The sequence below is a fragment of the Rhinatrema bivittatum genome, chromosome 3, assembly GCF_901001135.1.
Source record: "Rhinatrema bivittatum chromosome 3, aRhiBiv1.1, whole genome shotgun sequence".
Taxonomy (NCBI): domain Eukaryota; kingdom Metazoa; phylum Chordata; class Amphibia; order Gymnophiona; family Rhinatrematidae; genus Rhinatrema; species Rhinatrema bivittatum.
Genome location: NC_042617.1, coordinates 141,348,112 through 141,374,247, shown reverse-complemented (window position 1 = coordinate 141,374,247; position 26,136 = coordinate 141,348,112). Strand labels below are relative to the sequence as shown.

The following is a 26,136-nucleotide window of genomic DNA, read 5'->3' as shown; positions in this document are numbered from 1 at the left end:
GAATTGAGCTTTCTATTCTATTCAAGAGAAGAATCTTGAATTGTCAAGGATTTATCCTTCTCCAGAATAGGTGAAGTTCATTAATGTATAAAGTCTAATTCCTAGCTGATATTGATTACATTAAGAACATAAGAAATGCCATGCTGGGTCAGACCTATGGTTGATCGAGCCCAGCATTCTGTCTTTGACACTGGTCAGTCTGGGTGAGTCACCTGGAAGTACCCAGTAAATCCCAATATGAAAGTCTGCTTCATATTGCTCATCCCCAGATAGAGAGGTGGAGAAACAAGTCTATCTGACAAATAATTCTTTCTGGACCTATCCTCCAGAAAGCTATCTAAACATGTTTTAAACTGAGTTACACCACTAGCCTTAATCTCATTTTCTGGCAACAAATTGCATGGCTTATTTGTGCATTAACTGAAATTTTTTTTTATTAAATTAGTTTTAAATCTGCTACCTAGTGGATAAAGCAGCAGGCTACAAACCAGGGAAACCAAGGTTCAAATTCCACTGCCATTCCTTGTGACCTTGGAAAAGTCACTTTACCTTCCATTGCCTCAGGTACAAGCTTAGAACCAGATTCATTAAGGCTTTTGTCCCATTTTGTGTCTATGGGAAAATCCCTTAGGGGTAGATTTTTTAAAAAGTGTGCGCACGCTTCCTAGTGTGTACAAATGGACGCTCCGATTTTATAACATGCATGTGCCGGTGCGCGCATGTTATAAAATCAGCAGGCAGCACGCACAAGGGGGGTAGACTTAAGCAAATTTTGAATGGTGATGCATCTCAGCCTTCCCCAGTTCCCTCACAGTCCGCTCTACTTAAGGAACAAACTGGGAGGGAACTTCCCTACCCCCTACCTTAACCTCCCTTCCCCTCCTCCCACCCCCTAAAACCTTTCTCCTACCTTTAGTTTTTTTTTATTTTGTTGCTTACTGCTCCAATGGCTGCTTTACCGGCTGCCTCCAGCCCCGCCCCCTGGACCGCCCCTTTCCTTCGGTCTGGCACTTCTGCGCATAACGGGAGTTACGCACATAACTGGGCCCCTTTGAAAATGTGCGCAAGGCCCAGCCACTCACGTAACCCCCGTTTTTCACGTGCGCACCTATTTGAAATCTACACGTTAGTGAATTAAGTACTTAGATTGTAAGCCCTCTGGGTTAAGGAAATACCTACAGCACTTTGAATTGCCAAAAAGTAGAATATAAATCAAATAAATAAAAGCTGCTAGTTTCAGGAAATGTCCCCTAGTTCAAATACTATTTGATAGTTTAAATAACTACTTCCAATTAACTTATTCTATGCCACATATTACTTTATACATTTTTATCATATCCCCTCTAAGTCATCTCTTTTCCAAGCTGAAAAACCCTAACCTATTTAACCTTTGTTCATAAAGGGGCCAATTCATCTACGTAATCATTTTTGCTGCCATTCTCTGTACTACTTCCAGTTTTGCTATATCTCGATTGAGGTTTAGTGCCCAGACTTGCACACAATACTCAAGATATGGCCATACCATGGATCAAAACAGAGGCATTATTATATTCCCAGTTGTGTTTTCTATTTGTTTCTGAATAATTTCTAGCATTCTATTTGCTTTTCTTGCCTACCACTGCACACTCTTATATTGTCTCAATGACTCCCCAAGGTCTTTTACCTGGGTGGTAATTTCTAATCTGGAACCCAGCATTATGTATATATGGTTAGGATTATTTTTCCCTACGCGTATCACATAGCAGTTGGCCACATTAAATTTCATCTGTGATTTAGATGTCCAGTTCCCCAGCCTCACAATATTCTCATTAATTCCTCACACTCAGCTCGTGTTTTAACTACCATATTTTTCGCTCCATAAGACACACTTTTTTCCCCCAAATGTGGGGGGAAAATGTCTGTGCGTCTTATGGAGCGAATATAAAAAACCCCACAAAAACCTAACAACCCCCTAGACCTGCCAAATTAATTTATGACAACCCCCCACCCTCCTGACCCCCCCCCCCAAGACCTACCAAAAGTCCCTGTTGGTGCAGCTGGGGTCCAGGAGCGATCTCCTGGACTTGGGCCATCGGCTTCCAGTAATCAAAATGGCACCGACGGCCCTTTGCCCTTACTATGTCACTGGGGTCGACCAATGGCAAAGGGCCGTCGGCACCATTTTGATTACTGGCAGCTGACGGCCCAAGTCCAGGAGATCGCTCCCGGACTGCTCCTGGACCCCCGCTGGACCACCAGGGAATTTTGGCAGGTCTTGGGGGGGGGGGTCAGGAGGGTGGGGGGTTGTATTTAATTAATTTGATAGGTCTCGGGGGGGGTTAGGAGAGTGGGGGATTGTTAATTAATTTAAAGGATTGGGAGGGGTTTTTCTGGGGGGGGTTCCCACAGAAATAGAAAGACAAAAGTTTTCTCATCTGGGGAATGGACCGAAATGGCCCTCCCCAGACCCGAAAATAAAATGGGGAGAAAAAAAATGTTATGCACCCCCCTAATTTGCTCCATAAGACGCACAGACACCCGGGGACAGAGCCAGTTTAGCACAATTTTTTTTTTTTTTTAAATTTTCCCCCTCTGAATCCTAGGTGCGTCTTATGGAGCGAAAAATACGGTACTTTAAATATTTTGTGTCATCTGCAAATTTGATCATCTCGCTTATTACTCCTTTTCTACATCATTAATGTTAAACATTGATATCAGTGCATATCCCTAGGAGATCTCACTATTCATTTCTCTTTGATGGGAAAACTGATCATTTAGATCTACTCTCTTCCTAGCTTATAACCAGTTACCAACCCATAAAAGGACATACTCTCATCCCATGACTGACATTTTCTGTGGAGTCCCTCTTGTGAAACTTTATCAAACACATTCTGAAAATACAAGTATCCTATATCAACTGGCTCATTCTTATCCACACATTTATTTACATCTTCAAAAAATTCTAATAGATTGATGACTTCCCTTTACTAAAACCAAATTGGGATTTTTTCCAATAAGTCATACCTATCCATATGCCCAGAAATTCTGTTCTTAACAATAGTTTATACCATTTTTCTCAGCACTGACATCAGGATTACTGGTCTATAGTTTTCTAAATCACCCTGGAGTCCTTTTTAAAAATTGGCATTAAACTTGCTACCCTTCAGTTTTCAGGCTACAGTGGCAGATGTTAATGATGTATTTATAGCAGGGGTCGGGAACCTTTTTGGCTGAGAGAGCCATGAACGCCACATATTTTAAAATGTAATTCCGTGAGAGCCATACTAACTACAACCCCCCACTCTCCTGACTCCCCCAAGACCTACCAAATTAATTTATTACAACCCCCTACTCTCCTGACGCCCCCAAGACCTGCCAAATTAATTTACTACAACCCCCCACCCTCCTGATGCCCCCCAAGACCTCCAAAATTAATTTACTACAATCCTCACCCTCCTGACCCCCCCAAGACCTGCCAAAAGTCCCTGGTTGTCCAGCGGGGGTCCGGGAGTGATCTCCTGGACTTGGGCTGTCGGCTGCCAGTAGTCAAAATGGCGCAGACGGCCCTTTGCCCTCACTATGTCACTGGGGTCGACCAATGGCGGCGGTAGCCCCTGTGACATAGTAAGGGCAAAGGGCCGTCAACGCCATTTTGATTACTGGCAGCCGACGGCCCTTTGCCCTTACTATGTCACAGGGGCTACCGCCGCCATTGGTCGATCCCAGTGACATAGTGAGGGCAAAGGGCTGTCAGCGCCATTTTGACTACTGGCAGCCGACAGCCCAAGTCCAGGAGATCGCTCCTGGACTGCTCCTGGACCCCCACTGGACCACTAGGGACTTTTGACAGGTCTTGGGGGGGTCAGGAGGGTGGGGGATTTTGTTAGATTTTTACTTTTTTATTAAAGATTTGTCTGCGAGCCAGATGCAGCCATCAAAAGAGCCATATCTGGCTCCCGAGCCATAGGTTCCTGACCCCTGATTTATAGATTAACAAGAGCAGATCTGCACTTTCATATTTGAGTTAGATTTCTTGCATAAATGCCATTGGGTCCTGGTGATTTGTTGATACTGAAACTGCAGGATGTGGTAAAGCAAATTGACAGGCTAAGAGTGATTTGCTTCAGTTACTCAACACATCACTTTCAAAGAATGGTTATGGTGTGATCATCTCCCCAACATCCTCATGGACCGAAGCAAAGAAATTATTTTTCTCTGCGATAGTTTTGTCTTCTCTGAATACCCCTATATCCCCGATCATCTAGAGCAGTGGTTCTCAACCTTTTTTCTGTCAGGACACACCTGACAGATGGTTCTCATATGCGTGACACACTGAACACATGACCATCACCAGGCTAAATGTAAACAAACACTCTGCATTCCACAGGAACCCCCTTGACCCCCAACAAAGGGTGCAGAGCAGAACTAGGACATTCCCCGTTCAATTTACCATACAAAAAAAGATATTTCTGGTGACATCTTAATAACAGCAACATAAACACTCTCTCCTACCAGGTGCAATAGCCCTCCTTATGAAAAACAGTAATTTACCACCAATGCATGTTCTATTGAGAAAACACAACAAATAATATTGATACAAATGCCTACATGCTAGTAAAATACTTCACCTCGGTCACACACATAGAATCAACCTTCACCAAGTACAGAAAGACCACAAATTACAAATATGGAAACAGAAACTGGAATGGAAATCCAAAAAAGCCACTCTGCATTCTGTGCAAAACAAAAATATAGCACCTATCAGATTTCCAGGATCTGAAATAATGTACACAAACTAATGTGCACAAAGTTATACCTGCATTATGGAACTCAAACAGTAACAACCCTACCTATGAAAAGGCAACACTGCAAAAATTACACCAGGTCCTAAATACCAATACACCTCCTATTAGGAAAACAGAACAAGCCAAGCTGCTATAGATCCCTACCAAGAAACTACAAGCTCGTAAAACACCCTTAGCTGGGTCACACACGCAGAATAGACAGACCCTCACCAAATACAGAATAAAGTGACCATAAAGCTAATGTTTTTGTTTTTGCGTTGTTTTACTGCATACAGATTTTGGCTTCTTGCTGTTTCCAGTTCAGTTTTTGCCTCCACATTTCTATTTATACATTCCCCAAAAAATATAAAATAATTCTAAAACTAGAATATAATAAATGTTTCCAAACAATAAATGGAACATCCAATCATTAAAAATTTTCAAAATTATTAAAACTTCTCCAAACACCAATAAAATATTTCTAACAGCAGACACATCACATGATACCTAATAATTAAAATGGCAGTCAATCAAGAAAGATAAACTTAAAAAGCCACCTTTACTTACCCTCTCCAGAAACTCTCCTACTCCTTTCCCTTGTAGGCCAATAGCACATACCAGAAGCAGCAAGGGCTGCTGAAGCTCTGTCCTCACGCTCTTCTTCCTTAGGGACCATGACTAGTCTCTATCTCACACACACACAAGTCACCTGCCTGACCAATCTCCCTTTCTCACACACACACACCAGTCACCTGCCTGACCAATCTCTCTCTCACACACACACACCAGTCACCTGCCTGACCAATCTCTCTCTCACTCACACATACACTCACTAGTCACGTCCCTGCCCAATCTCTCTCTCACACACACGTCACGTCTCTGACCAATCTCTCTCTCTCAGTCACACACACACACACTAGTCACGTCTCTGACCAATCTCTCTCTCTCTCTCACACACACACACACATTGGTCAGGTCCTCTGACCAATCTCTCTCTCTCTCATACACATACCACACACACGTCACGTCCCTGACCAAACTCTCCTCTCTCTCTCTCACACATACTCACACCAGTCACGTCCCTGACCAATCTTTCTCTCACACACCTGAGACTTTCCTGAGCAGTCTCTTGCTCTCACAACATTTCTCTTAATTAACACACACATTCTCTCATACACTTACACACATGCTGACTCACTCTCTGTCTCACTGAACCCCACCCACAGCACACATAGCAGCTAAGGTGGCCGTAATGCTGCTATTAAAAGCAGTGTCCTGCGATCGATCGTGGCACAGAGCAATCAGCTGAGAATGTAATGTTATGATTTTCTCCCCACCCCCAGTCTTTTTTTTTTTGCAGTTTGATTATTATAAATTTTATATTTTCTTGCTAGTGTCACACTGGCAAGAGGAGGGGAGGTCAGAGACGGGGGGAGGGGGGGGGCAGTGGCGCCGTGCTCCTTCTGCAGCAGCAGCAAGAATGACCTTTTCTTCATCCTGCGTGCCAGGTAAACATCACTTCCTCTTCCGGGCCACAGTGGCGGGAGGAAGAAAATGTCACGTTCCTGTTGCCAGCTTCCCACAAAACACTGCTTCTGTTCCCCTTGGGGCATGAATGTGCTGATAGCCCGGGCAGGAACGGCAGCAGTGTTCGTCTCGCTGAGGTGAAAGAGGGGATGGGAGAAGAGCAGCGGGTGCGCGACACACCTTCTGGTGCTTCGCAACACACTAGTGTGCCGTGACACACTGGTTGAGAACCGCTGATCTAGAGGTCTATATTCAGTCAATATCCAGATACCAAGGTTACAGGTCGATACTGTAATGTGCGGGTTGAAAGATTTCCCATCTGTAACGTGGCTGGGAGCGCACAATTCGGGATCGCGTAAGGCGATCCAGCGATGCAGTCTCCAGTTTCACGTGTCCTTAGCGCTTCTTAAAAACAGACGCATAACCCTTTTCCGCACGCAGCATGTATATGATATGTAAATGAACGAATTAGCTGTATAATGAAGGAATTAGCTATTCCCCTCCGATACTGTAATGCGCGCTCCGACTATCGCTGCCATTTTGCCCCGCATTTAACCTAACTTACCGCCTACCCCTACCCCTGCGTTAGAGGCAGGGATAAGGGTAGGCGGCAAGCTTTCCCCCAGCCCCCTCTCACCTGCCCTGGCCGCGTCCATGGATGCTGGCCTCCGGAGCAGCCCCAGTCCTCCCCCCTCCTCCCGAAGAAAAAAAAAAGCGAAAAAAAAAGTTGCGCGAGAGAGAGAGAGGGGGGATGGCAATCCTACGCTCGGCGACTTACTTTTGCAGCCCCCCTCCCCTGGACATCGTGGCTTCCCCCGTGCCAGTTCCCCCTCCCCTCCTCCCGAAGCAGGGGCGCGAAAAGCAGCCTTGCTCCGGGAGGAGGGAAGAGGGACTGGCAGTGTAAGCGGTGAAGCGACTTACTTTTTGCAGCCCCTTCCGGACATCGGGACGACCTCTCCTGCCTCCAGCTTTTCGCGAAGATGGACGCCTGCACGGCCGCTGAAGACGTGACGACACATGCCGTGACGCCAAGCGTTGTGACGTCACGTCTTCAGCGGCCGTGCAGGCGTCCATCTTCGTGAGCAGCTGGAGGCAGTAGAGGTTGTCCGATGTCCGGAAGGGGCTGCAAAAGTAAGTCGCTTCGCACTTTTCGTGCCCATGCTTCGGGAGGAGGGGAAGGGGAACTGGCACGGGGGAAGCCACGATGTCCGGAGGGGGGCTGCAAAAGTAAGTCGCCGAGCGTAGGATTGCCGTCCTCTCCCTCTCTCTCTCATCGCAACTTTTTTTTTTTGCTTCGGGAGGAGGGGAGAGGGGACGGCAATCCCGACTTCCTGGTATCTGTCATTTCAAATGACATTTGAAATGACAGATACCAGCGTGGCCGTGAAGCGTTAGGCCCGCGCAACCCATTTTACGGTATAGAGCGCCTATACAGTAACCTGGGTGCTCGGGCCTAACGCTTCCCTAACACTTCGCAGACGCGGCATGCATTTGCATGCAATTAGAAGAGAGTATCGAGCGGTAGGTGAAGAGAACTGTGCGTGCGGGGAACGAGGGTGCGCCAGGCACTGCCTCACTCTTTTTAACCGCGCCGTTAGAGTAACGACCTGTTAGCTAGATAAACTTATCAGGTTATCTTTGGAGTTATATTCAATAGTGCAGCTGTACTATTGACTATAATAAGCTATCTTTAAGTTAACAGACTAACTTTAACCCAGCTAACTTAGGACAACTCTTTGGCCCGACAAGAATTAGCTGGCTAAGGTATCCGGCTAACTCAGTATCAACCAACTGACCAGGCGGTGCCACAGATATGAGTCCTTTGGAGTGGCATGGTGGACACAGCCTAGCAGGTGAACCTACTAAGCCCACCCTGACAGCAGATGGACTTGCTCTTACTAGGACTGGAACTGGAGCTTCACCTATACCAGCCCCATTCTCTGCAGGTTGAGCCCTTGGGTTCCAGGGGCCAGGAGAACTTAGGCAAAAGCCCCATAAGAAGTAGTCTGATGAAGTCAAGTCTCAGTCAGGAACAGCAGTGAGCAACGGTAAGTGGTTCTGGGCCAAGAATGGGGCGGGCAGCGAGCAAACAGTATCAAGGCCCAGGCTAAGGTCAGGGAAGGCAGCGAACAAACAGTATCTGGGTCCAAGCTAGAGTCAGGGCAGGTGGCAGTCCAGAAGAGTAGTCAGTATTCATAGCAGAGGTCAGAACCAGGAATCAGATAGAGATGGACAGACAAGACAAAGCACTAAGGACCAAGACACAGGCAGGGAGAACAGGGCAAGATAATAAAGAGGCAGGGCACAGCAAGATAACACGAGGCAAGGCAGCAAGGTAACAGCAAGGCAGGACAACAAGGAAGCAAGACAAGGAAAAAAGGCCGTGCCCTTTAAGCTTCACTGTGTGAGTCTAAGGAGGCCCAGAGGAAAAGGAAGAATGGCAATGTCCCTGCAGTGAGGAGTCAACATTCAGGTGAGCGAGGCCAACCGTGGGACTTTCCTGCGGACGCCAAATGTTATAGGGCGAATTCTCCACAAGCCTGGCAACACTGTCCTTCCAGGGGGGTCATGTGCATGGATAACTAACCATCTATATCCTGCCAAAATCCGTAAGATGTTGGTAAATCCACCAGGACAGCCAATTGGCATCTTCCAATGATTCTTTGCTTGAAGAACTTTCTGCTTATGTGAACCTTGCCTTTCCGAGTCAAATCACTGCTATTTTGCACTTTGGCATATTGCATGTTATGATTAAATGGACCTTGAGAAAGGGTTCTTGATCAATTGCAGGAGTCTAACAGTTGCGTGGGGGGTTACGTGACGTCATCAAAGCCTGATGCCGAGCCATCATAAAGTGAAGGCCTGTAGGCCTACTAGAGACTGAGCCTATTTCGCGTATAACTGCTGCTATTTGGCACACTTCACTTTATTATTAAATGGACTCTGAGAGAAGTTCCTGATCAGCCAGTGGAGCCTAGAGTAACGCGGAGGTTACGTGACATTATCAATGCCCAATGCCAAGCCATCATAAAAAAAAAGGCATGTAGGCTCACTAGAGACTGAGCCTTTCCAAGTCAAACTGCTGCTATTTTGAAATTTGGTACACTGCACTTTATTAAATGGACCCTGAGAGAAGCCAAGCTACCATAAAAGAGAAGGCCTGGGGGTCACGTGATGCGGTGAAGCTAAGCAGACGTTCCCTGCTTCAGCTCCGTGCCCCCCTCTCCTGATTCAGCATTGATCGCAAGCATCTCAGCCCTGATTGTACTACTCTCTCTCAGGTATAAACAACTACATATCGATAGACAAATTCATGTTAAAATTGGCGAACGACATGCCCATAAAGGGAACGAAAAAAGATAAAGAAAACTCTGCCAACACGGGAGTCAAAATGGTGGATCCCCCTGGACAACCTATTTTGCCCACTTCTAATACAAAGACTACCCAGCAATAGGAAATAACTTTAAATGTTACCAATGCGGTTGTGCTGGCATTAGACAGTCGATTTAATGAGCTCTCTTCACAATTTAAAGAAATAAGAGAAGTGCTCGTTGAATTCCAACTGCGTTTAGAACATGTGGAGGGACGCATTTCAGGCCTGGAGGATGAATCCGCAAGCCTTCTACATAAAATAACGGCCTTAAAAAAATTAACAGGAGCCTAAGCCGAAAAAATCGACGATTCAGAAAACAGGGCACGAAGAAATAATATTCGTCTGGCAGGCTTCCCCAAGACCACAGGAGATCAAAATTTAGAAGCCTTTCTTGAAACATGGCTGCCAGAGGCACTCCTGCTCCAGGATCTGACCGATCCTATCCTCATTGAAAGAGCACACAGGCTTGGCAGAAAAGAGGCTGGGGCCCAAAGATCAAGATTACGGTAATTATCGCCAAGGTCTTGAATTGGAATCATAAATTGAAAAATATTACAAGCTTACAAAAAACTGCAGAAGCTTCAGTAATCAAAATAATGAGATTCGTATATATCAAGATTTTTCGGCACAAGTAGTCCAGAAACGCAAATTATTCAGCCCAGTCTGTACTGACTTGTATAAGAAGAATATTCGCTTTCAACTTGTTTACCCGGCTACCCTAAGAATTCAACATGGAGGGACTGAGCATATTTTTTCAGGCGTGGAACTCGCGAAACTGTTTGAGCAGGGTTAAAAATTGACTGAGTAACTTTTCACTATTACCATTGCTGGTATTTGAGCCAGACGGTTTACATACATTTGGTGTAAGCAATTTACACTGTTTTATTTCAAGTTTCATTTTGAGACCGAGTTTGAGCACGTTCTCGGTGGTCTTGGAGTGTTCATTTTTCTCATGGAAGATTACATCACGTTCACCATTTTGGAGCAATAATGGCGGACTGTTTTTTTTTTTTAAATCAGCTAGGGAAGGACAAGTCTCAATTTTTCATAAGGAATTCATTCTGTTCCTTGCTCAGCGCTTTCTATACAGATCCCAAGGGCAGGGGGCAGCTAGGACTGTTTCAACACCCTTGAGTCCTATCACAGTATTGTTACATTCTATTCAAGCCACAGTTTTGAGTGTGATGCCTAAAATTTGTGTATTAGCTGTGCTTACAATCTGATTCATATTACTGTCTTGGCACAAATTTATGCCGGGCGAAATTATACATGCCTTGAAACACTGGTGGCAGACTCTGACGCGCTGTTTTGTTGCGGAAGGCCTATCTTCATTTTCTAATAGCAGATTGGCTTATCCTGCGATCACCACACTTAATACCAGCTGCCAAAGTTCAGTGATGGTGAGCTCTATTTGAAAATCTCAAAGTCCTGTCAAATTGTGGTATACAGATTTAGGCATGATTGCTCCCACACAGTTGTTTCACTGTATAGTTTATTGTGAAAAGATGCTGATGAAGGAGAGTGGGGTCACAGCACATCACTAGCATGTCCCGTCTATCTCCTTTTTTTCCTTTAGGAGATAAGCTGAATGATATGTTCAATGGGACTGGATGAAGGGTGGGTGGGGGGATTGGGGATGGGTTTTTCCTTTCTTTTATTTTGCTCTGTGTATGGGGTCTATATCGATGGGGAGAGGTATGATATCAAATTTGAGCACTGCTAATGGTACTACCTTTCAGGGTTCTCAAACAGTTTCAGCTTGGTTGGACTATAGGTTTAGGTTGGGAAGCCTGCAGTCACAATGAATCAGTTATATTTGCGAATGAAAAAGGTATCCTGGGAATCACTTGAGTTATTATAAAACTGGTTAGTCTAAATGTCAATGGTCTTGGTAGTTCCATAAAACAAGCAAAGGTAGTTATTTCCCACGAAAAAAGCCCGCAATAACATGCGAGAGATATCACAAGGAGCGCTACCACCCCTATTTTACATTTATCCCACTCACACTCCGCCCACTTGAATACAAATGCCCAATTTGCATACACAATTTGTGATACACTGTTTACCTCGTGCATTACGGTTTATTACAAAATTATGAATGACCCTGCAAGTTAGTCTTCAATGAACCCTGACAGTCTTGAGATCAGACTTTGAGATATGTAGATGTTAGTCAAGCAGATTTTGAGTGAGATGGAAATAAAGGTATAGGATCTTGTCCTCACACCAGATAGCAAATATTTTCCACTTACAGAGGTAAAACTTTGTGGAATTCTTCGTAGAAACCAGAAGAATGGTTCACAGGATCAAACGGAACATATTCCTTTGCTGTCAACATCCAAGCCATGAAGGCAAGGAATTGGAGACTGGAGTGAAATACTGTTTTTTGGTTCTGTGGTATCAGAGTTGGAAAAATCTCCAACCTGACTGGCTTCTGAACAGATAGATGCATAGGAGCAAAAAACAAATCTGTCTCAGCCAAGAAGGAACTATGAGAATCATAGTTCTCTGGTCTCTTCTGAGTTTTATTCAAGTTCTTACTACTAATGGAACTGGAAGAAATGCATACACAAGCCTTGTCCTGCAACTTAGGGCAAAGATGAATGACACCAAAGTGCTCTCTTATCTCTTCTGGAACAGAAAACTGTACCCGCCTTTTTCTGAGTAGTGGCAAACACGTTTACCTTGGTAGTTGCCCACTGAGAGAATATCTATTGTTTTCTTCTATGCTCTGATCCATGAAATCCATATAATGACTCAGCTTTCCTGCCAGAACATTTTCCTTCCATGTGAATTATACAGCCCTAAGAACACCAGGAGTAAGCCTAAGTCTCCCTGCTTCTTCAGGAAAGATATTGCTACCATGATTGCCAATTTGCATTAATAAATTTTGATTGGATATTCGATATCTGAAAACTGTTAAAGTAGCAAACAGTTCACAGTTCCAGAAAGTTGATGTGGAGCCCTCTTCACTTGATGGGACCACCTGCCCTGGCTATGAAGCTCATGAAGATGAGCCCCCTAGCCAAGGCTGGATGCATACGTGGTTAGTAGAATCAATAATTATGAATTGGAAAGGCATGTCTTTCGTCAGATTGGAATGGATAGCTGCACGGACAGGGAGTCCCTGATGCTTCTGAAATGAAAATGCATACCTGCAGATTCAGATGGCTTGTGACCACTGAAATGTTAAGGTCCACTGAGTGTGTTTATATGAAGATTTGCCATAGACAGGACATGAACTGTTGAGGTCAGAAAGCCAAACATTCTTGACAGGACGAGGCTATTGTGCTGTTTGAGCTTCTCCACTACAGAAATTATGTCAATGGTTCAATTGGCAAGTAGAAAAAGCCATGGCTCAATTGTATCTAGCAGAGCCCATATAAACTCCAGTCAAGGAAATGAGCCAAGATTTGATTTGGGCTAATTTACTAAGAACCCTAGCAGCTCTAGCACTTAGCTGGTTATCACTGAACTTTCTGCCTCTGCCCGAAATGTGCCCTCGACCAATCAGTCATCTGTATAGAGAAAACATATGCACTCCTAATATATAGATTCACAGTTGCAACTGCAAGTCATCTGGTGAAAACTCTGGGGGCTTAAGCAAAACTGAAAGGTAATACTGGAGGAGGACATTTTCTACTAAAAATCAGAGATAGTTCTTGTGTCTCAGATGTATCTCAATGTGACTGTAAGCTTCAATCAGATCCAGAGAGTATAGCCAGTCTCGCCAAGAAGGATGCCCAGGAAAGCATCTTGAACTTTTCCATCACAAGATAACTGTTCAAGGCCCTTAGGTCTAGGATGGGACAGTATCCCATCCTAAACACCATGCATCTCTATCTGAATTTCCTGTAGCAACTGCTGTATTGAAACTGCCACTACCTGTCTACGTGCACGATGTATTTAAGTGAACCGAATATATCTTCTGATTCTTCCTACAAGCTTAAAGGAATTTCATTAGCCATTTTTTGCACAAAGTTGGAATAGGGAATATCTTTAGGGGCAATGTACTCCTAGGCTGCTGCAGTGAGGGATCAGACAGATCAAGATGTTCGGAAGAAAAAGAGAATGAGGCACTGGAAACAAGTCTTTTTCAGAATCAGATTTCAATAGGATGGACTTCTGTGGGTTTCTTATCCTTAAGAGGAGGAGAATTCTATGATTCTGAATAGATTTAGACAACTTATCCCTGCATTCATATGACAGTATAATGGGCTGGGTATTTAACTTTGAAGCTATGGTGTCCAAAATAGGTCACTTCCATTAAAAGAGGAATGTGGAGCAATTTCAGCATATTAGCAAAATACATTTGTACAGTTTATCACATTTTCTTAAGAAGGGGATGTTGGTCCATTGGAGCTTAAGATAACTGAACAGGAAGTATCCAATTCTGGAACCAGACCCAGTATTTTTATTGGTTAAGACTACGCTTCTCTTCGCAGATATTTTGCTAGAGTAGTTCCAATCTTTCAGCCTGTTTGGAGCACCATAGGAAAATCTTCAGCCAGAGATAATTTGTTCACTGACATGGCACTGGCTTACTATCGGCACCATGTGCCTCAGAGGAGTTTATCTACTTTACTAAATCAGTGATCCTTGGCGTCAGAGTGTGGGAGTTTCATCTTTTTTTCTGCACCAGTTCCTCTTAACATAGAAGAATATAACTTACTTCCCTCTTTATTGGGGGTGGCATGGCACTTATGCTGAGATTTCGCCGAGTCCGGCCTGTGAGCATGAAAGGACTCAGCCTCTTTATCTTGGGTGATGGTCCCTCTGCATATATAAGCTTTCTCCTCTTTGTACAAGACGAATAATAAGGAGATTCTAAGAAGTCACTAAGTGTCAGACTCCTGAATCTCCTAGTTCTGGGAGACATGTTTACAATGGGCATAATTCAGTACATCATAGGAAGGCCTGGTATGTAATTTAACGGTCATGGAAATTGTTCAAAGATATCTTCCTCATGCATCTATGACATTTCATGAAGCCTGACTTCAATCTCACATTTCAATCTTGAAATAAATTGAGGCAATGCTGCATTCAATCTTGAAAAAAAAAAGGTGGGTAGGATTTGACAAATGGCAAAAAAAAAAAAAAATTAAGCAACTCAGTAAAGTAAAAGCATTAAAAGAAAAATAATACTAAAAAAGTATAGGAAAATTAAAAATGATGAGCAGCTGAAACATATTTGAGAACAAATTCAAATTTGTTCACAAGAGTAGAAAGAAGAGAAAAGAAAGAAGGGCAACAATGGGCAACTGTGCAGGGGAGCTCCACATGTACTCAGAAATACCTTCTTGGTCTTTCTGAACTCGAAGCAAGCTTTTTCATCTCGACACTTGTAAGACTGAACTTACTCTATTTGTCCAAAGAGAAAATCAGTTATAGCAGATTTTGCCATGGAGCTGATCCTTAAATAAATAAAGGCTTATGCATTCTAAGTCAAAATTCCTAAAACCAAATCCGGGATGCAAATTTATCCACAGCCTTCACCTCACAGCTGATTGAAAAAGTAGTCAAATTTAAGACCTAAGTCAGGCTCCAAAAGGGACTCACTCCTGACCCAGTTGATTTTCAGACACACTCTCTGTAGGATCAAATGCTTCACTCCTAATGTTCAGTTCTGGTTGGTGCTGCCTCATACTTGAGATAGAAAGAAACCCAAGAAGCTGTATTATTTATAGACATGAATACCTTTTGCATAAGATTCTTGATTTCTTTCCATATACTGATTGGAGGAACAAACCTGGACCTGGGTGAAACTGCCAAGAAACAAGATGCTTCAAAGGTCTTTAGATCTTACAGCAATTATTATAGAAATATTGGCAAAATTAAAGATATACTTTATAGACTTACCTTCAGCAACAGTAAGCAGATTGCCCAAATCAGTAGAAGAATAAGTATGTAGTGGTTCAGAATTCTTGACATTTCCCAATAATAAAAATGGATCATAGTCTATAGATGTGAGATCTGCAAGACTCAGTATGTAATGACTCTGCTGAGTATATGTACTTGAGCCATAAACACAACAATGTAGTACCTATAAGAAATAAAAAAGGGAAATTATAAGACAGATATCACAAAATGTTTAGAAGGGGATGAACACATTATATATGGTAACATTTAGGTATATTCATAGCAGATAGGGGCAAAGATTCAGCACTGATATTGTCACATCTTAAGGCAGTTTTTGACACAAAAGATCAGGTGTTCCTAACCTTTTCGGAAGCATGGACCTCTTTTCAAGTTCCAAAATTTTCATAGACCCCCACATGCATTTTTTCATTTTTACCTGCAGTTATGTGCCGTATATAGAAAAAATAATGTAACAACAAAATAAATATATGCATAACAGATGTTCATAATATATAAAACTTATTAAATAATTCTTACTGATATAATAGGAATGCATATAATTGCAAAGCACAGCAGTAAATGTAGAAGAATGTACTCATATTCAGTAACTTATGTAGTATCTACAGGTACCCACAGAGCTGAATTTGGGGCAACTGGGAGGAATGGACTGGTGGAAGAGGATAGAGAAAGAGTGATTGGTAGGGTGGGATTGACAGAGACAGACTGGAAGAGATGGACTGGTGGAGAAAAAGAGAGCAACTGGTGGGGATGGACTGGTGGAGGGATAGAGGGAGACTGGATGGGAAAGATTATGGATCAAAGATAAAGAGTAATTGGGAAGGGCGAAGGATGGATGTTTGAGACAGGCCCACAACACTAAAAGGGAAATATGGAAAGAGGTTTGGTGCACATATTTCCCTCCCAGCCCCTACCCTCCAACATAATATTTTTTAAAAATTAGTATTTTTAAAAAAAAATCAACTGCGACAGGGAAATCATCCTGTTTGTTTAATCTGGAAAGATGTCCAATGGCTCTCTTCACACCTGCTTCTTACAAAATTTGTTATATGCAGAGACAGCACACCCCAGCTCATAAAGCAAGAAGTACTGAGAGGAGAGGATCACCTTGCTGGTGGCTGAAAGGAATCAGTAAGTTTTTGCTTGGGACATTGTCTTTTTTAAAAGTATTGGGGCAAAGTTAACTATTTGGGAATATTATTTAGTGTGTTGTGCCTTTAATAGTCAGAAAGGCAGTGAATAAACACGTTAGACTATTTGTATTTTTTAAATAGTCAGTCAATAAGGTAGCTAGTAAGCAGTAGGTTAGTTGTGTTTATTTTTAAAGTCTGCAGAACTGAGTGTTTCTGCAGACTTTTAAAGAACTGAGTGTTTGTATTTATACAAACTGAGTGTTTGTATTAAAAAAAACCACACAAACCCCCCCCCCCCAAAAAAAAAAAAGTAGCCAGAAGCTAGAAATAAGCTAGGAGCAGTATATACCTAAGTAAAAAAGTTGAATAGTTCAGCTCAGTTACTCACCATGGAAAGGTGTTGAGGTAGTGTGATAGGGTTTGAATAGGGTGCAACATTTGTTAATCAAGAGAGCAGTAAGTCAATCTGGCTGACTAACTGAAGTTATGGAGCAATTGGTTCAGGAACTGACGAGAGAGGGAACAATTTTAGATCTAATTCTCAGTGGAGCACAGGACTTGGTGAGAGAGGTAACGGTGGTGGGGCCACTTGGCAATAGTGATCATAATATAATCAAATTTGATTTAATGACTGGAAGAGGAACAGTGTGCAAATCCAAGGCTCTCGTGCTAAACTATCAAAAAGGAAACTTTGATAAAATGAGAAAAATTGTTAGAAAAAAACTGAAAGGAGCAGCTACAAAAGTAAAAAATGTCCAAGAGGCGTGGTCATTGTTAAAAACTCCTTTCTAGAAGCACAGTCTAGATGTATTCCACACATTAAGAAAGGTGGAAAGAAGGCAAAACGATTACCGGCGTGGTTAAAAGGGGAGGTGAAAGAAGCTATTTTAGCCAAAAGATCTTCATTCAAAAATTGGAAGAAGGATCCAACAGAAGAAAATAGGATAAAGCATAAACGTTGGCAAGTGAAATGTAAGACGTTGATAAGACAGGCTAAGAGAGAATTTGAAAAGAAGTTGGCTGTAAAGGCAGAAACTCACAGTAAAAACTTTTTAAAATATATCTGAAGCAGAAAGCCTGTGAGGGAGTCAGTTGGACTGTTAGATGATCGAGGGGTTAAAGGGGCACTTAGAGAAGATAAGGCCATCGCGGAAAGATTAAATGATTTCTTTGCTTTGGTGTTTACTGAAGAGGATGTTGAGGAGGTACCCGTAATGGAGAAGGTTTTCATGGGTAATGATTCAGATGGACTGAATCAAATCACGGTGAACCTAGAAGATGTGCCTGATTGACAAACTGAAGAGTAGTAAATCACCTGGATCAGATGGTATACACCCCAGAGTTCTGAAGAAACTAAAAAATGAAATTTCAGACCTATTAGTAAAAATTTGTAACCTATCATTAAAATCATCCATTGTACCTGAAGACTGGAGGATAGCAAATGTAACCCCAATATTTAAAAGGGCTCCAGGGGCGATCCAGGAAACTACAGACTGGTTAGCCCTGACTTCAGTGCCAGGAAAAATATAGTGGAAAGTGTTCTAAACATAAAAATCACAGAACATATAGAAAGACATGGTTTAATGGAACAAAGTCAGCATGGCTTTACCCAGGGCAAGTCTTGCCTCACAAATCTGCTTCACTTTTTTGAAGGAGTTAATAAACATGTGGATAAAGGTGAACCGGTAGATGTAGTATACTTGGATTTTCAGAAGGCATTTGACAAAGTTCCTCATGAGAGGCTTCTAGGAAAAGTAAAAAGTCATGGGATAGGTGGCGATGTCCTTTCGTGGATTGCAAACTAGCTAAAAGAAGGAAACAGAGAGTAGGATTAAATGGACAATTTTCTCAGTGGAAGGTAGTGGACAGTGGAGTGCCTCAGGGATCTGTATTGGGACCCTTACTTTTCAATTTATTTATAAATGATCTGGAAAGAAATACGAGTGAGATAATCAAATTTGCAGATGACACAAAATTGTTCAGAGTAGTTAAATCACAAGCAGATTGTGATAAATTGCAGGAAGACCTTGTGAGACTGGAAAATTGGGCATCCAAATGGCAGATGAAATTTAATGTGGATAAGTGCAAGGTGATGCATATAGGGAAAAATAACCCATGCTATAATTACACAATGTTGGGTTCCATATTAGGTGCTGTAACCCAAGAAAGAGATCTAGGCGTCATAGTGGATAACACATTGAAATCATCGGTTCAGTGTGCTGCGGCAGTCAAAAAAGCAAACAGAATGTTGGGAATTATTAGAAAGGGAATGGTGAATAAAACGGAAAATATCATAATGCCTCTGTATCGCTCCATGGTGAGACCGCACCTTGAATACTGTGTACAATTCTGGTCGCCGCATCTCAAAAAAGATATAATTGCAATGGAGAACGTACAGAGAAGGGCTACCAAAATGATAAAGGGAATGGAACAGCTCCCCTATGAGGAAAGACTAAAGAGGTTAGGGCTGTTCAGCTTAGAGAAGAGACGGCTGAGGGGGGATATGATAGAGGTGTTTAAAATCATGAGAGGTCTCGAACGGGTAGATGTGAATCGGTTATTTACTCTTTCGGATAGTAGAATAACTAGGGGGCACTCCATGAAGTTAGCATGGGGCAAATTTAAAACTAATCGGATGTGATTAGTGCAGTTAGTATAGCTGTGTTTAAAAAAGGATTGGATAAGTTCTTGGAGGAGAAATCCATTACCTGCTATTAAGTTTACTTAGAGAATAGTCATTGCCATTAGCAATGGTAACATGGAATAGACTTAGTTTTTGGGTACTTGCCAGGTTCTTATGGCCTGGATTGGCCACTGTTGGAAACAGGATGCTGGGCTTGATGGACCCTTGGTCTGACCCAGTATGGCATTTTCTTATGTTCTTAAACATTTTGCACCATTATTGCAAGGTGGTGGGCAAACATCTTGCAGGCATCTGTAGACAGAACCACCTTCTAAGTAACAAAAAAATTCCTGGCTAGTTTCAACCACTAAGTAAAACTACTTCTAAAATTATTCAAGAGCATCAATCAAAAATTTTTATATATAAAAGTGGGACAAATTCTAATATAAAACCTGATATCTCATTTTCTACAATACCCTGTGCTCACAGAAACTCTCCCAACAAAGGATGCAGAGCAGAACAAGGTCATGTCCCCTTACCATTCACCATAGAAAAAATAATATTCAAATTCTGTTGTCACCTCAGTAACAGTAACAACAAACTATCTCCACTACCAGGAACATTGTACAATACAAAATCCTGCAAAAATTGTACATAGAGGCTATAGAAAAACTGTCATACCATAACGCACAACTGCCAGAGTCAAAACACTAAAAACCTTACCTATGAAAAGGAACACTGCAAATAAAACATTAGGCCCTAATACACCAATGCACCTCCTATTAGGAAAACAGAACAAGTCTGGCTGCTATAGATCCCTTTATAGAAACTACATGCTAGCAGAATGCCTCACCTAAGTCACATATGCAGAACACAGACCCTCGCCAAATACAAAATAAAGACACCAAAAGTATAAACAAAAACTGAACTGGAAACCAGAAAAAGGTCACTTTCTGTATGCACTGCAACAATGGAAAAACAGAAATATCGCTATTCCTCATAAAACACCAAATGATACAATCAAGAAATATAAAATATCGATAATAGTAAAACCATTCTAATAAAAACAATATTTCAAAACTGACATCCAATAATTTAAAACTCAAATTATTTTTAAATTTTCCAAACAATAAAATATTTCAAAAAAATCAGACACATCAAAGAGCCAATAATTAATGCTAATGATTTTAATTTTCCCCATTCTTCATATCTGGGAACTTTTGATTTCCAGTTACCCTGAGATTGCTATGGATTAGTAGAGGTGGGAAAGAGGGTTCACTGACTTTCTCTTCTCTCTCATACACACACATATATAATACTCCTTCTCTCTCACAAACCCTCACACAAACATGCTCTCTTTCGTACACACATGCTCTCACACATATACATGCTTTTTCTCATACACACATGCTATTTCACACACAAGTTCTCTCAATCACATGCTCCGTCTCACACCCACACACGTCATACCCACACATACACATCCTCTCTCAACGAACATGCTCTCACACATAAATGCTCCCTCTATCTCAAACACACGTTACCTTCTCTCTTATACGCACATGCCCTCTCTCACACACAGATGCTCACATAGACATATACTCCCTTCCTCTCATGAAATAAAAAAAAATAAACACACACACACACATCTCTCAATTCATCTCATGCACACATACACACAATCTCTCAACTCATCTCATGCACACACACACACACACACTCTCCAGGCCTTCAGCCTCTCTCTTGCCTCTGGGCCTCTTCTTCACGGGTCGCTGCAGGATGGGCTCTGCAGTGGCCCTGATCTTCTTGGGCCGCCCACAATGTGGGATCCATGGTGGCGGCCCTGCTACCAGGCCTCCTCCTCTTCTTAGCCCGCTGCGACTTGATATTCGCGGATGACTATAAACGCTGCTCCTCTTCTGCACGCTGATGATGCTCCTCCTCCTTCCTGCCCGCATGGCTCCGGCAACTTTTTCTTCCGGGGCCACGCGGGCAGGAAGGAAGGGGAGCACCTGCAGGTTTGGACGCGACCTTTTTCTTTGGGCCGTGGTGACATGAGCTCCATCACGGCCATGCCTATCTTCCTGCTGTGTGTGTCTGGCACACAGCACAGCACAGCGGTAGTTCACTGCTCAGCTGCCAGTGGGATGAGGTCCACCAGAGGCCGCATTGGCTCCCCCTAACCTCCCCTCAGTATACCACTTGCTCCGCCCCCTCACGTGCACCGGGCTTGGGCAACACACTGGCAAACTGCAGGCGACACACACTTTGGAAAGCTCTACTGTAACCAATCAATCGTTGTTTGTATGTTGAGTTATAACTATAATGTCACTTTGTAAACCCTTGTGATCTATACATAGAACAACAATATATAAAATGCATATATCCCAGGCCTTCAGTATACGCTGCAAAAGCCAACTGTGGACAAACTGACAAAACTTGATTAACAGACAACCACTCCAGCACTCAGCTACTAGGAAACCACTGAGTTTAGATAAGGAGTGTAACAACACTAGTCTAGGGACTGGATTAACATTTACCAGTAATCCCTGAAACACGAAGCCATGCTGGTGGACAATAGCACAAACATCCTGCAGCTAAGGGTGGGAAGGTGAATCCAACTATCCTCATTAAAGAAAAGGAAGTTATCAGGTAAGTAGTCATTTCTCCTTTCTTAGCATTTGGATAGGTAGATCCAAGACCAGTGGGATGTATCAAACTTACTCACGAACAGGACAGGAGACTGCTCACAGTCAGATCAATACAGCTCGTGCAAAGGCTGCGTATTTCCTGGGCCTGCACATCCAGGCGCTAATGCCTAAAAAAGGTATGTATATAAGGAGGACCATGTTGCAGCTCGGCAAATCTCGATGGGAGACAGCATGACACTGCCTGAGCCCTAGTGCAATGAGCCCTAACATGACTAGGCAATGGCTGTTCAACATCCACATACACGGTTGTGACCACCTCCTTAATCCAGTGGGCTATTGTAGCCCATGACGCCGGCTGATCCTGTTTGCCTCCACCATGGAGTATAAAAAGCTTGTCTGCCTTCCTGAGAGGTTCAGAAACCTCTAAATACTTCAAGATATGCCTCTTGACATACAAGGATCATAAGAGGCAATATTTATCCACATCTCTCTCCCTGATCAGAGTCGGCAGGGAACTGATTGATTTAAAATGAAAATCTAAGACCACCTTTGGCAAAAAAGGACGGGACAGTACTCAACTCTAACACCCCTGGAGTCACTTGCAGAAAACGGTTCCTGGCAAGACAAGGAATGCAGTTTGGAGTCTCTACATGCAGAACAAATGCCACAAGAAACACCGTTTTGAAGATAAGTAACCTCAAGGAAGGCTACATAGCAGTCAAAAAGAGGGACCTAACAGAAAATCCAAAAACTAGATTAAGACTTCACAAGGGCACTGGCAACCACAAGGGAGGACAATGTTGTTTCAACCCTTTTTTTTTTTTTTAAACAAGCCATATCTTGATGAGCCGACAAGGGTCCACTATCTGCTTGACCTTGAAAACAGGCAAGAGCCTCCACCTGTGCCTTCAATGGTCAACTCCTTATTCAATCCACCTGCTGAAAATCCAAAATGAGCGGGATCTTAACCGAAGAAAGACGAATCCTTCGATCCTCACACTAAGCCTCAAACACTCGCCAACCTGCACATAGGCGAAGGAAGTGGAGAACATCTCGCTCTTAGCAAGGTGGCAATCACCGCAGTGGAATATTCACACTTCAGCAACCTAGCCCTCTCAAGGGCCATATAATCAAGTCACATCTTCGTGAAGAACAGGCCCCTGCCATAGCAGAACCCTGTGAACTGGTAATCAGATAGGAGAGTCCGCCAGAAGCCTTTGCAAATCTGCACACCACGGCCTCCTGGGCCAATATGGTGCCACCAAAAGCACCATCCCAGTGTATCTCTCGATCTTTCAAATCCTTCTGCTCAACTTAGACCATGGGGGAAAGCATATAGCAGCTTGCTCTCCAACTACTCCTGCATGAGGGCATTGATGCCCAAGTACTTTTGATCTCTCCTGCGACTGAGAAAGCAAGGAGCCTTCACATTGTGAAATGTCACCAACAGGCCTAGAAACGGGAGGCTCCAGCAGTGCTATTTATTTATTTATTTAGATATTTTATATACCGTTATTCCATGTATAGATCACAACAGTTTATGAAATGACATTCATATTTATAATGCAACAAACAAACAAATAACGATTGGTTACAGTGGTGAGTGCTATGAGCTGGAAAACCTCATTTGACAATCCCGTTCCTTTGGGTCCAGACTGTCTGCTTTTACATTGTCTTTTCCTGCAATGTGTGAGGCTGAGACCTCCTGAAGATGTACTTCCACCCATTCAAGTTCATTGAGAAGACGCCCCTCTTGCGCCAAAGAAGCATGGAGTCTGCTTCTTATCCTATGGTAAGCGAGAAAACTGGGACCCACCCCCACTTATTGGCCTTTTTTTTTTCAGGTCACTCGAAACAAGAGTGATTCTTTAAAGGGCAATTTTGCAAGATTAGACTCCGAGATTAGACGCAAGATGAGACTCAGAGCCATAGCTGCCGAAGTTGGAACAGATTGCAGCCCGCAACTGAAAGTTCCATTACTGCCCTGGAATTCACACCAAGTTCATCAACTTCCTGAATCACCGCTTCAAGGCCTGCTTAAAGGATATTTGTCAACAGAGTGACGACACACACAAGCGCATGCACTTTTGGAAGCACACTTGCTCTCTTGCAGCTGGATCCAGGAGTTTCAACCCTTCAGGCTTGTTCCCCTTTAAAATTATCTATCAGGGCATCCTATTCAAGATCAATCAACTCTTGAATAGCCTCCATAATAAGGAATAAACATGAGGCTTTACGCCAAGAAACCAAAATGGGATTTTTCTTTCGCTCAAAATGGAATCAGACCCCCGGCATGCCCAGTGTCTTCAATGTCTGCGAATTCAAGGCCGGTAACTCATCTCTATGAAAGAAACGCAACATAGTTCTATATGGCTCCAGCCATTGAGGAATTTCCCCCCTCCTCCAGGAAGCAATGATCGACTTCATCATCCATGCCATCTGGATAATGGGTTTTATTCTATTAAGGAGGAGCCATCTGGATAATGGGTTTTATTCTATTAAGGAGGAGCGATAATGGGTTTTATTCTATTAAGGAGGAGCTGTGAAGGGAATATATAGCGCATAGCTAATCTACAGAAAGGCGTGGCTCCGAGCCCCGCCCAGGAAACGCCCACTGCCAATCAACGACACCTTAAAAGAAAAAATAAAAACAGTATTAGCAGATGTGGTGCGGACAAGTTCCCCACCAGGTCCGCCTGACACGAGTAAGAAACATGTTGTTAATCAGATGCAGTCCTCCATCAGGTCCGCTAATGTCGAAAATATAAAATCATGAAAAACTATTAAAAACAACACGATTTTGTACAATTATATACAGGAATACCATTTTTCATTTTGTAAGAATGTTTTATTGACCAACACTGGATACATTTAGAGTTCAGGACTGTATATCTAAGCCAGTAAAGAATCAATCAGCTTTATTGTACACACCTGAGATTGCCTCGGTTTGGCTGAGAGTAGGAGGTAGACTCCCTAGGTAGGCTTATAAAAACAGCTAGAATAGACTAGACGCCCAGGCAAACACAGAAGGCGTCGCACGTCAGACAGAAGAAGCTTTGAATAAGTACGTTTTTAATGAAAAGGTGGGTGAAAATTTGAGTGTTATTAACAGATGTGAAACAAGGCTCTTAGAGTATTGTGTCTAAATTAATATCGTTATATATTGAAGGTTAACTGCATGCTGTGAACCCTATATAGGACACAGCACGTTCTCCCATAGTCCCTGAAGCAGCTCCGTACCCATGAAATACCACTAAAAGCGACGACCTTGATAAGTATGAAATAAAAACAATAGTGGGTCGGAAAAGCAGCAGGGGAGAAGGGATTTTAAGAAAAATTATACAAAAAAAGCATCTTGAGAGACATTGTTTAATTCAATAAAAGAATAATAGACGGAGGTCAAAGAGAGGATAACTGCAAATCGGTTACCCTCATTGAAAAACCTCCGTACAAGATTACCACCAAACAAATATTCCCTTATATGTTTAAGTTGGTGAGCTAGAAGGGCTTCCGTTCTGCTCTGTATGCTTCTTGTTTCTATGCGAGTTGAACTGCTGGCTATTTACAACTCCACTTTACTCCCTGGCTAGATTTTCTTTGGAAAGTACTCTATCTAAACAAACTCTTTTGTGCCAAAAATCTCCAATAAAACTCCATGGGTAGAAGATACCCACAGATTTTGAATCAATGCGTGTAGTTATGAAATTACTCCCTACAGGTACAAAGTATATCTTTCAAAAATGTAGTCAAATACTCAGTTCACATTCAAGAATGGGGTGTGAACTTTTTTTTTTAAAGGAATTTTCTGTAAAGAAATAAAATGAACACCTTGAGGTCAATATTGAAATGGGTTTGCCTGACTATATTCAGACTTAGCTAGACAACCACACATTTTTTATTTCCTGCCACACTGAATGGGTAAGTCTCAGCTGGGTAAACTATTACCTAGCTTAACTGGATTAAAAAAAGAGTAGTGTGGAGGTGTTCTTGTGCTGGTACTGAATTTAAGCAACATTCCGCTGATGTTTAGCATTATCCAGGTAAATTTATCTGGGTTAGTCTGATCATGTCTGAGACCTGTCTTAAAGTTATCCAGATAACTTTATCCAGGTAACTGACTTTAGCTGGCTATATTCAATGAAATGCCTATCCAGTTATGTTCTGCTGAATATTCAAGAAAAGTTACCTGCGT

General features: G+C 42.6%; 1 protein-coding gene across 4 annotated transcripts in view; it reads right to left on the bottom strand.

The window, feature by feature from the left end:
- Nucleotides 1-26,136, bottom strand: part of RALGAPA2 (Ral GTPase activating protein catalytic alpha subunit 2) — a 1,327,630-nt gene that overhangs the window by 476,696 nt on the left and 824,798 nt on the right. For all 4 annotated transcript variants that reach the window (XM_029593760.1, XM_029593759.1, XM_029593761.1 and 1 more), the window contains one exon: nucleotides 15,520-15,703. In XM_029593760.1, coding sequence (XP_029449620.1) covers nucleotides 15,520-15,703 — 184 coding nt within the window. The remainder of the gene's footprint in view (nucleotides 1-15,519; nucleotides 15,704-26,136) is intronic.